The sequence below is a fragment of the Pteronotus mesoamericanus genome, unplaced genomic scaffold (genome assembly GCF_021234165.1).
Source record: "Pteronotus mesoamericanus isolate MK-2021 breed Mesoamerican mustached bat unplaced genomic scaffold, CSHL_Meso_final contig_20, whole genome shotgun sequence".
Lineage (NCBI taxonomy): Eukaryota > Metazoa > Chordata > Mammalia > Chiroptera > Mormoopidae > Pteronotus > Pteronotus mesoamericanus.
Genome location: NW_026555085.1, coordinates 75,744,609 through 75,758,896, shown reverse-complemented (window position 1 = coordinate 75,758,896; position 14,288 = coordinate 75,744,609). Strand labels below are relative to the sequence as shown.

The window sequence follows — 14,288 nt, the reverse complement described above, 5'->3', positions numbered from 1 at the left end:
TGGAGTGAGACCTGCAGCCCGGCAGCAGCGGAGAGAAGGGCGGGAGCAGAGTTAGCACATCAGCTTGCACAAAAGCAACCACAGCGGCTGCTGTCCCCTTTTTCAAGAGCCCCAAAGCAAATGGTAATTCATTACACTTTGTGAGTTTACTGACGTTTTAGTGTGTCTTATTTTATCAACCCGTTATAAGCTGTGCTTCTAGCTATTATTCTCATGGCTACGTAATGATGGGGAAACTCTGTAATACAATTATGTTCCTCCTCCAAAGATTTCATCTGCACGAGATCACATGCAATTTGAACAAACTCAATGAGAAATTCCAAGAAGATGCCAATATTATAAAAATTATTCCAACAGCTTGCATTTCTTCAAAGAACTTTCATAAATGTGACCTCATTTTAACTCCACAGGGAACATTTTAGTTAAGTAGCTTTTAACAATGTTATTTCATGGATTGAAGGCTGAGCAACTCCATGACTGGGCTAAGGGGACTCACTTCATTTAAGAGCAATCAGGTTAGAAAGAGAATCTTAGCTTGGGAAATATTACTTATTTTTACAAAACATTCAACTTAAATGATAACATAGGGCTTTTCATTCAGTTAAGAAAAGAGCCAAATTCTAGGTTTTCAAAATCTATACATATTAACTTGGAATTGTTTTAAAGAAAAATTAGAGGTACTGGTTTTCTTCACAGGTATCTGAGTTTTAGTGGCAATCTTTTTGAACGAGTTCAGAAATGTGTTCTCAGAATGCACAAGTGAATTTTATCATGTAACTATAGAATAATATATTTTAAACCAAAAAGGGATACAAAATAAAATGTTTATGATACAATTTTTAAACTTCCTCACTATCAAACTAATTTGAACAAAAAAAAACATTAATTTTTCTCATTTAAGAATATTTATTAGTTAATTCAAGCAATTTTCAAGTAAGACTTTCACTTATATTACTTCTTTTAGCTTAATTTAAAACTAAAAATTCTTTGCAAAACGTGTTGCTTTCACAAGGGCTTATCCTCATTTATATAAAATGTTATATATTATATTTAGAGAATATCAAAGCTTTGAAAAAAAGGCTTACAAAGTATTACAGGACCATTTTCTGCATGTCCAGTAACACAGGCTGCATTTCCCAATACGTTCAGCCACAGTTCACAATGAAAATGTTGAGTCCTCTCTATAGGGCAATAATCAGTAAAAAGTTTAGGAACTCCTGGGAAATCGGTTATCCATTACACTAAAACAAAGCCACGCAGAAACAGGAGGAAAGGTAGTCAACACAACCTTGATATTGTACCTAGTTAGTGTATGACCACAAATATGTCAACATATTGCATATGTAAAATACAGGTACTACTTAGGAAAACAACAAGCAAAGCTTTTATGAAATACAGTGTGCGCCTGTTAATGGATTCTTCCTCATTTCTGTCATGTGGGCCCACCTGGTAACTGAGACGGTCATTTAGTAAAGATAATAACTAAAATTTATGGAGCGCTGAGTATACAATAAGCTCTTTTCTGCTTTTAAAATGACATTTCTTTTTCTGAGCTAGTTTCAGTGACATTGTTACTCTCATCCCCATTTCATATTTGACAAAACCCCCAGGTACACGTGAGCTGAGTTCCCTCTGGCTTCCTCACAACCTGACCCCTTGAAGTCCAATCACATGGGAGACCGTTACTAATGTAGATTCATTCCTAGGCTCCACCTAAGGCCTACTGAGGCACAAGCTCAGAGACGTGCAATCTGGAAATATGTATTCTAAACAAGATTCAGAGATATTTATAAGGTCCCCTAAGGATGTAGAAACACTGAGGTCTCAGTGTTCAAATGAAAGGTTTCAAGCATATGGAGAATGAATTTTATAAACATGGCTGAATCTATTTCCTTGGAAATAACAGATAATAGGGTCTTCCCTAATCAAGAAATTATTTAATTAGTTTAGATCAATGTTTTAGTGCCATTGAAATGATTGAAAATTTTATTTGCAATAAAATGAAGGTTAATTAATAATTCATAATGTTTATCCATTAATCACATGCTGCTTCTGAAGAATGTCAATGGCTTTCGTTATTGCATTATTAGTAAAAATACTCGGATTACTGTACAGGTACTTATTTAACTTAGCCTTTTGAATGCCAAATTGTTAGGATGGCGCATTAATATTGGGCACAATCTAGCAATATTTAAAGCCAAAAATAACTTAAACACAAAGATATAAATATTTGCTTCTAGGTATCAAAGCTGCAGGGTAATAAGAAATTAATAGTTTAAGAATCCAATAAAATAATACACAAAAATCCTTTTAAAAGAAGAAATTTAAAATGTATTTTGAAAGTTTTTAAAGAATAAATGTGACTTCTAGAGAAAAATGAAACTGATTTATTATCAAGAAAAAGGTTATAAGTGTAACCTTTCACTTATATTCAAAATATAATTCAAAATAAATTCAAAATAAACTATGATAGGCTAAATTCAAAATAAACTATGATAGGCATTTAAATGAGCAAAAACCATAGTAGTAACAATTCTATGTAATTCCTTAGCACATAATATAAAAAATGACGGTCAATACTACAATGTTTTTCTGGTGACTATAGCAAGGACATTTGGTTGTCAGTTCAAAACCTTGATATTCACCCTAATTTTATGTAATAGTGAAATATGAAAATAACTAAAATGTGCAAGGGGACTTATTCAGAAGTTTGGCTACAGCTATGCACTGGAAGCTAATACAGACACTAAAAATGATGATATAATAGACAGCTATGGACATATTCATAATATTGCCAAAGTGAAGAAAGAAAACTACCAGATACAGGGTCTGGCAACAATAAGGCCTGCTTGAGTGTAGGTGGTAGGATAATAATATGGGTGTAATAAGTTATAGTTTTAATTTGAACATTTCATCTAAAATGTCATATCGTGTGCTTGAGTGTGATATTGTTATGTTACAGAATTACATGCCTATCATTTTGTAATAAAAGATTTTGTAATAAAAAGATGCGTTATTTGTGCTGGACCCTGTATATAAACCATAAGGTACCTTTTTGGAATAAAATAATACTTATATTATATAAAACTGTAACCAGAGTAGTTTACCAGAGCACATTCCACTGGATGCATATTTTAACTTATTGTTTAAATTACAACAACTAAAATTCCGTGTGTAATGCACTTTGGAAATCTCCCCTCACATCCTCTGTCTTCTAGTTTTACTAGGTTGGGCCTCAGAGGAAAAGGCATCTTTGGTATGAGGTCGCTCACTAAACTGACCCTCAGTCAGAAAATATCTCAATATAAAAATTAATCTCAGTTACCAATTACTATCTACCACATAATATTTTAATCAATTAAAAAAGAATATGTTAGGAAGACCAGCCAATAGATAATGCTCCCCGTCTCTCGGAAAGCCACGGCCCTCTCCCACAATACCTCATGTCTCCAAACTTCTTGCTGATGGCTGTTCCGACATTGCTGAATGCCGCGGTGGCCTTCTGCCCTGCGTGACTCAGGGTTTCATGTGTCTTCTTGTAGCTAGAATGAAAACAGAACGATAGTTTATATATCATGATTGCCCATAAAAGAGTTATTGTCCTTCTCGCCTTACTTTGAAAATTCCCTTTCCTAAACAAATTTAGAAAGACGATGATCCACGGAAGTGATTATTTCTAGTCATTGTTTGGGAATGATGGGCTAGCTGCCACTCATCAGAGGGAAAGTCAGCCCATTAAATCTGAATTCAGGAAAAACACATGTACACAATATAGATCCAAATGTACAGATCTTTAATCACAGAGTGGAACTGTTCTGAGAGTAGATAGTCATTCCTAAAGAAGTGTATTAACTCTGTGAAGAGACGCTTGTCAATGAAAGCTCTAGCCATCAAAGGTAGCACAGAAGTTTTAAAAATGTATATTCCAAAGGAAAATTTAAGCTTTTACTATTATTGTAAGTAACATTAATCCTAAAAAGGCAAAATATAACTCATATTTAACATACTTTTTTAATACTTATATCTGAGAATAACAAAGGCACATAATTTAAGATAACATATGCCCTGGTTGGTGTGGCTCAGTGAACTGAGGGTCAGCCTGCGAACCCAAGGGTCACTGGTTCAATCCCCAGTCAAGGCACATGCCTGGGCCAGATCCCTAGTAGGGGGGTGCAAGAGAGAGGCAACCACACATTGATGTTTCTCTCCCTCTGTTCCTCTCTCCCTCCCTCTAAAAATAAATAAATAAAATCTTAAAGAAAAAAAGAGAACAGTGACTTTTTCAAAACAGTTTTAGGAATATAGTACTTCAATGAGCTACCCGTTTGTGGTCTATGTCCCCAATAGATTGGCTCCTTGAGGGCAAGGAAGCCATTGGTCTTTGTGTCCCCAGGGTCTGGAGAAACTCCGTAAATCCTGGGCGAATGAATGGGTGATCAGAAGATGCTCCTCTGTGGCTCTGACCTGGGAGCCATGGCAGTAAGGACAGAGAGGAGTCGGGGGGGTCACGGACATACAGTGCACAGACTTGACAGGAGGTTGTAAGTGACAAATAGAACAAGATGAAAAGATCAGCCTGGGGCTCTGAGCAGAGTGACAGGAAGCACAGTGCTGCATCCATAGGTCTGAGAAATTCCTAGGAGTTATTAAAGTGGGAAACAAAAGACAGCTAACCCGAGGGAATAAAAAGAAATCAGCAAAACGTCTGTACATCCCTTCACAGTATCAGTCATTGTGCCATACACTTTAAACTTACACAGTACAGTATGCCGATCATGCTCCACTGAAATGGAAAACAAAACAAAATAAGAATGTCTTGCATACACTTTTAAAAACTAATTCTTATATGCACATAACATCTTTTTCCAATATATGCCCATCTCAAGTAAGTTCCCCCAAAGCTGCCTGCTTAGTCTAGAACACTTGCATTATTTGGTACCTCTGAGAAGGCTGTACATTCTATGAAGTCAGTTGTGTAGGAATGTCCTTTATCCTGCCATCTAAGGTACTATCATACCTTAAGGAAATGCTTTAAACATGCCCCTGGGTCCTCTTCAGGACTGAAATTACTCTATTAATATGATATTCTATTACTGTTTTTTTGTTAACAGGAAGGAATGAGTTTACAATATTACAGCACCATTTGTTATTTATTTACACAATATCTGTTTTTCACGAAGTGTAAAAATCGTACTAAGACCAGCGATTTTCAACTGATGTGTTGCAAGAATTTTTAAAACATGCAATTATTTAGTCAAGGGCATTGACCCGTTTTCCTTTAGACTGTCAAATTAAAAAAACACAAAACAGAAAATAACCATCCAGTGTGAATGATGCAAAATCATACTTATTTTTTGTCATATTGGCAAAAAATATACTTTTTGGTATGCTGCAGAATTTTAGTAATTAGTTTATGTGTGCCATGAGAAGCAAGAGGTCAAAAATAGCTGATTTAGATCATAAAACCAAACCAAATTATTCATTTTTTAAGCAGACATTTCCTAGTGAGTATGGGAAGACCAAGGAAAATAAGGGCCAAAGAAGAACCTTGTGAGATGGAGGGAATTTGTGCCTGGAGAGTGCGGTGCCAGTAAAATGGGGGAAGGGGACCCCAGGGCGCTCTGGGTCATGCAGCCAATGAGATGTGAGAAAACGGAAGAAAAGAGTAGCTTTTGGGATGTCTCCTTATTTTGTTTTCTGTGAAGACACAAAAATACCTGCTTATTCAAAGTGTAATTTTATTTTTGCATTTTAATACTTGACTTTGGGTTTTAATTATAAGAAACAATTTTGATTCCATAAAACCATGGAATTTCAGGCAGTTAACATATGAAATAAAATATTAACATTTAACTTGTGATGTTAGTGATAAGGCAGTTAAAATAGTACTAAATGTTGATGATCAGAAATAAAAACATTAGTCATTATTACAAGGTTTTGGTGAAGTGTGACCTTGAAATGACATTGTCGAGAATTCTTCAGAAGAAACGGGCTACCAAGTAGGTTCCCAAAGCAGTGTCCTGAACACTTGGATTAACTGGGTTTACAAATGGCCTTTAAAAGGAGGGATTGTGCACAAAGGAAAAGGAGCTCATGGATGCAGACAGCAGAGTGGGGGTTGTGGGGGTTGGGGGGAGGCAGGTATAAGGGGCCTAAACGGTAATGGAAAAAAGTACAATAAAAATAAATAAAAAACCAAAAAAGAATGACTTGAATGTAGTGGATTAGAAATAGTCTTTAAAAGAAAGATTTAAATGTAGTGATTTCAGCCTTAAAAACAAAAGGGTTTACTTACAAATTAAGAAAGAAAAATGTGAAATTCCTACCATTATATTTTTAGGATGCTACAAAGTTTTCACAAAGCTTTCACTGGGTCATGAAATGAGATCTATAAAAAAATGCATCTAAATATGAAGTCCACACATGTTGGACGTGAGGAAAGCACCATATTCTCTGCAAATGAAACATTTTCTTGTCCCAGGGCCTGGGATTTAGAATTAGGCTCCATTCAGAACTCTTTCTACTCACAATACCATTCTGAAAAATATCAAGACAACCATTTTTTCCCTACGTAAAAGTCCACACGGGAGGCACTATCACCTTCCCCCTTTCCATTCCTTTCATACTCCCCATCCAACTCACCAAGAGACCCTGTTAGTTCAACCTTCAAAATAGGTCTAGAATCTGCCTGCTGTCTCTCCACTTGCACCGCTCTCCACCTTAGTTCAATCTTCCATCATCATTCACATCACTCTCCTCACTGATCTCCCTACCTGTCTCCTTAACTTCCCACTGACCCTTCTCGACACAGGAGCCAGAGGGACCCAGTAAAACACTGTCAGAGCACTTGGCTTCTCTATCACAACCCTGCACTGGCTCCTCATGTCACTCAGGGTAAAAGGTAAAGTCCATGCGACAGGCCTAACCAGGGGCCCACACAGTGGGTCCCCGAGAGCTGCTCGCATCTGCTCTTCCTCTTTCTCCCTGTGTTCTAGCCGCCCTGACCTTCTTCTCACTGTGCCTCAAATACCCCAGGCCTCATCCTGCCTCAGGACCTCTGCTCTAGCTATTCTGTTATGTGAGGCCATTACGTTTGGCAAGAAAAGGGTTTGGTTGTATCGCAAATGTCTGCTATGAAGAATTAAAAAGATCTAAACTTGCACCCTTAGAAAGACTATGAAAGCCACCTTTTCCTGTCCAATCAGGGCCAGAGGTCCCTGGTACCTTGGCCAAGGGGGTGTCCTCTGACTAGAGTTGGGCTCTGGGCAGAAAGGGGACATGGGGAAGAAAGGGAATTGAGGCAGGCCAAGGGAAGAAATTCTAAATGGGCACCCACCCAGCACTGAGTCTGTAGGGCCTGAAAGGTGACACAAAGGAAGAGTAAAGACATATTTTGCAATATCTGTGGTCTTTGCCTGAGGTCAGACATGAATACTAGTTAGAGAGCTGTTCCTGCATTTCTTCAGGAATTCCTTGTGATTAGAGCAAACATTGAATTTTCTTGTAAACTGCTCTATGCATCTTAACTTTATATATTTGAGACTGCTTTAAATTTTGAGATGAGGTGACTTTTGTGTAATGTTCTGAATTGGATGGCTTAATTGAAAAATAGCTACTAGAGAGAAGTGCATAGAGTAAGCAATGACTGTGGGCTACATTGTGTTTCAAACACACTTCTCTATATCAAAACATGAGATGGGTGTATGCAGGCATCTGGCCGCTTTGGTGAAGTATCAGTGACATTTATGTCCTCCTCATGATAAATGCAACTCTGTATCTATGTGAAACTTCCAAGTTACAAGTCAACCATATGCAGTTCAGTGGAGTCTTAAAAGATTTTTCAGGACTTCTCTTTACTTCTGAGAATTGTATGTTAAATTTGAAAGGCACTGGAGCCCAATCCCTTCAGAGTGGAGATGCTGAACTGAGGCCGAAGAGAGTTATGTGATTCTTTAACAACGGCTGGGGCAAGAACCCAGTCCAGTGTCCTTGCCTTGCAAACAGACTGTCCTGTTGCTTTGGAGATGGCCGGCAGTTGAAGGCCAGTTAGGTCAGCTTTCTATAGTGCCAGTGTTTGTAGAGAGAAATAATACTGTATTTCATGAATTCTAAGACATATATTTTTTCCCACATTTTTTCACCTTTCTCCTGGGCTAGCCGTTGAATTTCTTGACAACAATTAGTAGTCAAAAATTGACAACAATTTTACATATGTTATTTAGAGACCAATAATTGGGGGGAAAGAGATTTTAAGTCAGTAAGCAACGAGAGAGGATTATATGTGAGGAAGTGATTTCCAAATCAGCAGGGACCCCATGAAAAATAGGCCATTGGGCACAGATAACTTTAAAGCTCCAAGGCACTCCACTCCCATCACCAACTGAAGAGTCTTGGTGCAGATGTGTACCAGAGCCTATAACCCTCTGTTGTATCCTAATTGGCTTGATCTTAAAATTGAGTAAGTAATACACATCCCTGTCTAGAGTCCAGGAGCTTGCATCTTGATAAAAGACCTTCCTGTCAGGCCACTGATAAACCCTAAGGAAGCTGGTATATTTGCATTTTATTCTTGTGGAATTTGGTGCACAGTTTGTGCTACTAATACTTAAAACTATTTTCAACTCTATCATAAAAATTATGTTCAATAATATTCAAATAATGAAAAAAACTTAAATACCAACCTTCTGATTGACAACCTTTGTAGTTTAAATGGAAATGGTATTTAGCATTTTAGATTACTAGTGTCTCTTATTTTAAGCTAAATATATGTTACACCATTGCTAATTTACATAACTGATAAAGTAGGGGACAAATATATTTTCTTTAAATAAAAGTCAAAATGTTAAGGTATCACCAGTTTGCTGCCAATCGTGCACCGAGAGGCAGAAAACTGGGGAGTTTATGCTTCAAGAGGACTGTGTTCTGTGCCTCTCTGTGTTCCTATCATCCCCTTTGCTCAGCTCTTTCTGAACATTTTTCCACTCTGTTGCAATTACAGTTCTCAAATCTGTCTCCATGACCTGTTTAAACTTCCTGAGGGCAGAGGCCAAATCTTGCTCATCGTCACTGTCTCCTCAGTGCTGGAATAAACCAGAGCAAGAGCCACATGAGGATAAAGGAAGGAAAGAGTCCAGTCTGATTCCCAGATTTCAGCTATGAGCGCAGAGTAAGGGCCTTCCAAGGAAGCATCTCCCTCTGAAGGACGGATTCCAGCAAACAGCAGCTTTGCAGGGGCCCACGCCCAGCAAGGCTTGAGTCTCATCTAGCCCTGAGCTTTTCCTGGGCAAGGGTTAAACTGTCACAGCCAATAGCAGCTCACATTTATCGAACACTTTATATGACCTAACTCCCTGAAGAGTGCTCCCTGGGGAATATTTTTTGTCTGAAGTACAGGAAACTTCTTATTTATCAATGAAAGTCAATAGGAAAATAGGCTTTACTTTTCAGACAGTTTGGCTGGAATGGATAGCTTTTGTTCCTGATTTTTTGAGGTAAATAATATTGTAAGATATTTAAAGTGTACATCGTGATGATTAGATATACATATACATTGTGAAAGGATTCTACCCATCTAGTTAATTATCACGTCCCTCACTATATACACACACACACACACACACACACATTGTTTGTATATATACAGTGTGCATATATAATAGTGAGGGATATGACAATGTGTGTGCATATATATAATATATACACACATGAAACATAAAATTTAAGTTCTGTCAACAAATTTCAATCATACAATAGTGTTATCAACTATAGTCACCATATTATACGTTAAATCCTCAGACTAAATTCACCTTTTAACACAAAGGTTGTATTCTTTTACCAACCTCTTCACCCCTAGCCCCAGCAACCACCTCTTCCACTCTTTTACCAAGAGCCTGAGAGTTATTTTAGATTCCACATATAAACAATACCATGCAGTATCTGTCTTTCTCTCTGACTTGTCTCACTTAGCATAATGCCTTCAAGGTTTATCTATGTTGCCACAAATGGCAGGATTTCCTTCTTATGGCTGAATAATGCTTCATTGTGCGATGTACACCTTCTTCAAGCAATGAATAGCATTTAATGGCCAGAGCAGCTTAGCTGTTTGGCCAGCACACTGACAAGGGGATCTTTGGTATGGGAGGTAAGGGTCTCTGCAGGCCAAATAAAAGGTATCTTACTGTTTTTTCATGCAGATTCCTCTTGTCATGTCTTACTAATTTGAAAGTCAGTGTTATAAAATATAATCAAAAGGGGAAAGCATGTCTTTTTTTAAAACGTTTTGCCTTAAAGCATTTTTCTGCACACAAATGAAGGAAAAATAAAAATTCAGTAATCTTTTTGCAAGAAGGTATTTTATAGCCTAAATATATTTTGTTTTATGGAATTTAAAAGAGAGCATTACTTTAATGGTTGCATCTGTATTTTTCACCAAAAATACAAAAATATTGAGGCTTATTTTTTTCCAAAGATTCTCTAAATGTGTTATTAAAACATAGAGTTGCATTTTGAATCTGGAAAAACAGAATCTATTTCCTGCTTTGCACAATAAGATGAAAGCCAAAAGGTAAGAAGAACGAACAACTGTGAGAGACAGGCTACGTGCGTCTTTTAAAATTAGGTCTTTGATCTTTGCTGGCACTTCTGAACTCAATGGTGCTCCAACAGGCTCCCCATAAAAAGATAATAATCGTTACTGACAATGGCATGGAAGTCTTGGAAGTACAAAATCAAAGTCAAAAGCTGGACTTTAATTTTCAAGCACCGTGCAATTTTTTAAATGCTCAATGTTAGAGTTTTGTTCTTCTTTATAACTTTCCAAAAAGATGGCATGGAATGAATTCCATTCCAAAACCTTCCCCTTTTTGCAGACCTCTCATTTGGTCTGTGGTACAACTCAGAGGGGTTTATCAATAGAAGAATGCCATGGGTCAGCAAAGGTGGAACACTAACTAAAATGAAGTATTATCAGATTAAATGGCTCACCACAATGCTGCATTTCTGAATCCTTACTCCTTCTACCTACAGAGAGATTCAATATCTTCTCCAGTGGTTTCCCCAGAGCTAGGCCCCAAAGCTTCCCCTATGCCTCCTTGGAAGCCTAAAGACAACATAAAAAAAGCAGCAGAGATCATTAAAAAAAAAAAAAAAAAAGGACAGGGAAATACTTTATGCCTTCTCTTGGATTCTCTCAAATTAAGGACTGTAAAAAACTATGACAAAAACAACAGCAACAGCACACTCTGGACACAGGTGATCTCTTAGGACCTGCTGTTGTATGGCTCTTTCTAGAAGGTAAATAATTTCAGTCTACTGTGCAATTATTCCTACTCATCCAGTCCTATTCTAATTTGAATCCTATCAAAGACTAAAATATGCTAAGATCTTTCATTAACCTACCACAAATTTTTTTTTTCATTATAAATCAAACTAAATACTTCGTGATTGCCTAATCAGTATGCAAAGGATTGCCTCTAGGAATCGCTGGCAATTCTCTGATAGCTAATATTCTTTTTAGTGCTTTAAAATCGAATTCTACCCAACCTAGTCCCATTCCAATTCTCTCACACCAAAACTTTCATTGTATGAGGTGAAAAGCTTGTCCCGGAATGGGTATCATGGACACTAACAGCAGGAACTTAGTTAATTAATGGAGAAAATAGATTTGGTTATCCCCCCACCCCACCTCCACATGTGATTAAGACTTTTCCCCTTCCTTCAGCAGACAAGAAAAAAAGTGTGGGAGGAAAATGCTCTCCCCAAAATTATGTTGTTGATAAGCAAATGTCTCCCTCTTAAGAAAGGGATTGATTCTTTCCTGCAAATGAAAGTTCACATCATCCCTCAAGGTTAGTGAATCCATACCTACCTGTATTTATTAAATAATCTCTGAGGAAATCTTATATAGTCCTATAGCTTTCAAGATATTAGGATGCATATGACTCTCGAATATCCACCTCTGTCCTTGACTTTTCCTCTGAGTTGCCCTCTCAATATATAAACTTGTTTGTCTACTGGACATTTCAGACTTTATACAGCCAAAACAATTCCTGGGTCTCCCCACCAGATCTGTCACAGTCTTTCCTAGAACAGTGAACACGCCTGGAAAGTGTCACACATGGTCCAACATGCTGCATAAATATTAACTCATTGAATCCTCACTTCCTATGAAATAGGTACTAATATGACCTCTTTCCACAGGTGCAGGGAGACCTAGATTTCAACCCAAGCTACTGGAGTCCACAGCCCATGGGCTTAACCACAATGCTATACTCCCACTGTGGGAAACAGTGCCCATATTCACCCAGTAGCCCAAGTGAAAGACCTGAGTCACAGTTGATGCTTCTACTTCCTCCATTCCCCACCTCCCAACCATTGGGAAGTGCCATTGGCCTGACCCCCACATCCCTTCCCAGTCCGCAACTCGCCCTCACCATTGTCACCACCAGGACGACTGTGGTAGTCTCAGAAATGATTTTCCCGTTTCCACTTCTGCCTCTCCACAGTCTGTATTTCAGAAAGAGTGACCTTTCTGAAAGATGAGTCAGAACAGGTCCCTTCCTGCTTCAAACTCCCCAATAGGACCTGAGCCCTTGGAGGAAAAGCCGCACTCGTCCCCATGGCCTGGGAGGCCCGAGGGGCTCTGACCTCCTCTGCTCTCTGTGCACTCCAGACACAGCAATTTCTCTGGGCTCCTGAAACCAGTAAAGCTTGTTCTGGCCTTGGGGCCTTTACAGAAACTCTTGCCTCTGCCTGAAAGCTCTTACTCAGATATCACAAGAGGTTCTTCCTCCTCATTCAGGTCTCAGCACAAAGTAACCTCCCAGGACAGGATTTCCCTGACTCGAGGCCAATCACAGCAGCTTCTCCCCTCTCCTCCAAGTCATCACCCTATGCTATTTACATCATAGCACTTCCTGGTACTGTATTTCCTTGTTTCCTTTCAACACACAAAGAGTAGGAACTTTGTCCATCTCGTTGAAGCCTATATCCTGTGGGTTTAGATGAGCCTCTGGGTAATAATGCCTGAGAGTAGACCCTCATTAAGGTTGGATAAATGAACTGTCATGACCCTTTTAATGGCTTTTGATTGCCTGTGGATAAAGAATAACTCTATTAACAGGTGCCGCAAGGCCACTTCTCCCTGTCACCTCCCCAACACCAAGTAACTGGACCACTTTCCCTTGTGAGGAGCCTCCTCTCCTGTGGGCCTTCCCCAGGCCGGGCCTCCCCGAGGAGGCCACTCCTGGCCCCGTGGCCTGAAAATTCCGAGTCCTCCTTCAGAGTTCTGCCAAGATGTCTCTTGCTCGGCAAGTCGTCGCTAGGAGCCCAGCAAGGTTCACTCTGCTTTCTGGCCCGACGATACCCTGTAGTTCACACTCAACTTTTAATGGTAGTTTGTAATAACTTATAAGATAAAACAAGAACAAAAACAAAATTCTGTTTTCGTGACTAGACTATAAAACTCCATACACCAGAGAGTAAGTTTATTCTATTCATTCAACAAAAACTTGATACTAAGTAGGATGCCTGATTATAAAACCAATTTGTTTTTCAAACATGGGAAAAATACAAACTACATATTCTCCTCTATGTGAAGAGGATAAAAGCCTCCCTGGAACTTGCCTGCTTCAATTCCAGATCCTACGAGGACTGACCCTCTCCCCTCACTGCCCCACCGCCCACCCTGCCCCATCGCACCTAGAGCCAGCTTGCGACACCTCTGCCCATCTCCCTGCTCCCTCCCGCCCCGCCTTGAGTAACAGGATTAGCCAGGATTGCCGGGCTCTCAGTTAGATTAGCTTATCCCAGCAGCGTGGTTAGGGAGGCCAGGCAGAAAGATCCAGCCTGGTTCTCACAGCCAGAAGGAAGTTCAGGTCAGTGTGACATGAAGCCTCCAGGCCTGGACTAAATACAGAGGTGGCCAGGCCCAAGGAACTGGAGGCTGTCCCACCTCATGCTGTCAGGGCCGTTCATTGGTAGGCCACCTTTGTACAGAGACATAGGCCAAACCACTGACAGATCAGCTCAATTTAACTGAATGCCTAAAATCCAGCTATGATTTTTTAGGAGATTGTTCTTATGGGGTTGCAATATGTATTTGAAATGTATAAACATCAATGCGTGGTGTCTTATCTGCTTCTATAACTGTCCTCATCTGGTTGGGGAAGGTTGGCTATTAGCCTCTGCAGATAATAAACAGCCGGCTTCCTGGCTCCACCCTGTCCCACTCTGGGCTGTGCCCCGAGCCTGTCTGCATGAGCCTTGGGGTGCACAGGCATAGCCGCCCA

General features: G+C 39.2%; 1 protein-coding gene across 6 annotated transcripts in view; it reads right to left on the bottom strand.

The window, feature by feature from the left end:
• The window catches only part of TPD52L1 (TPD52 like 1), a 77,903-nt gene that overhangs the window by 8,688 nt on the left and 54,927 nt on the right, over positions 1-14,288 (bottom strand). For all 6 annotated transcript variants that reach the window (XM_054569913.1, XM_054569914.1, XM_054569915.1 and 3 more), the window contains exon 4: positions 3,441-3,542. In XM_054569913.1, coding sequence (XP_054425888.1) covers positions 3,441-3,542 — 102 coding nt within the window. The remainder of the gene's footprint in view (positions 1-3,440; positions 3,543-14,288) is intronic.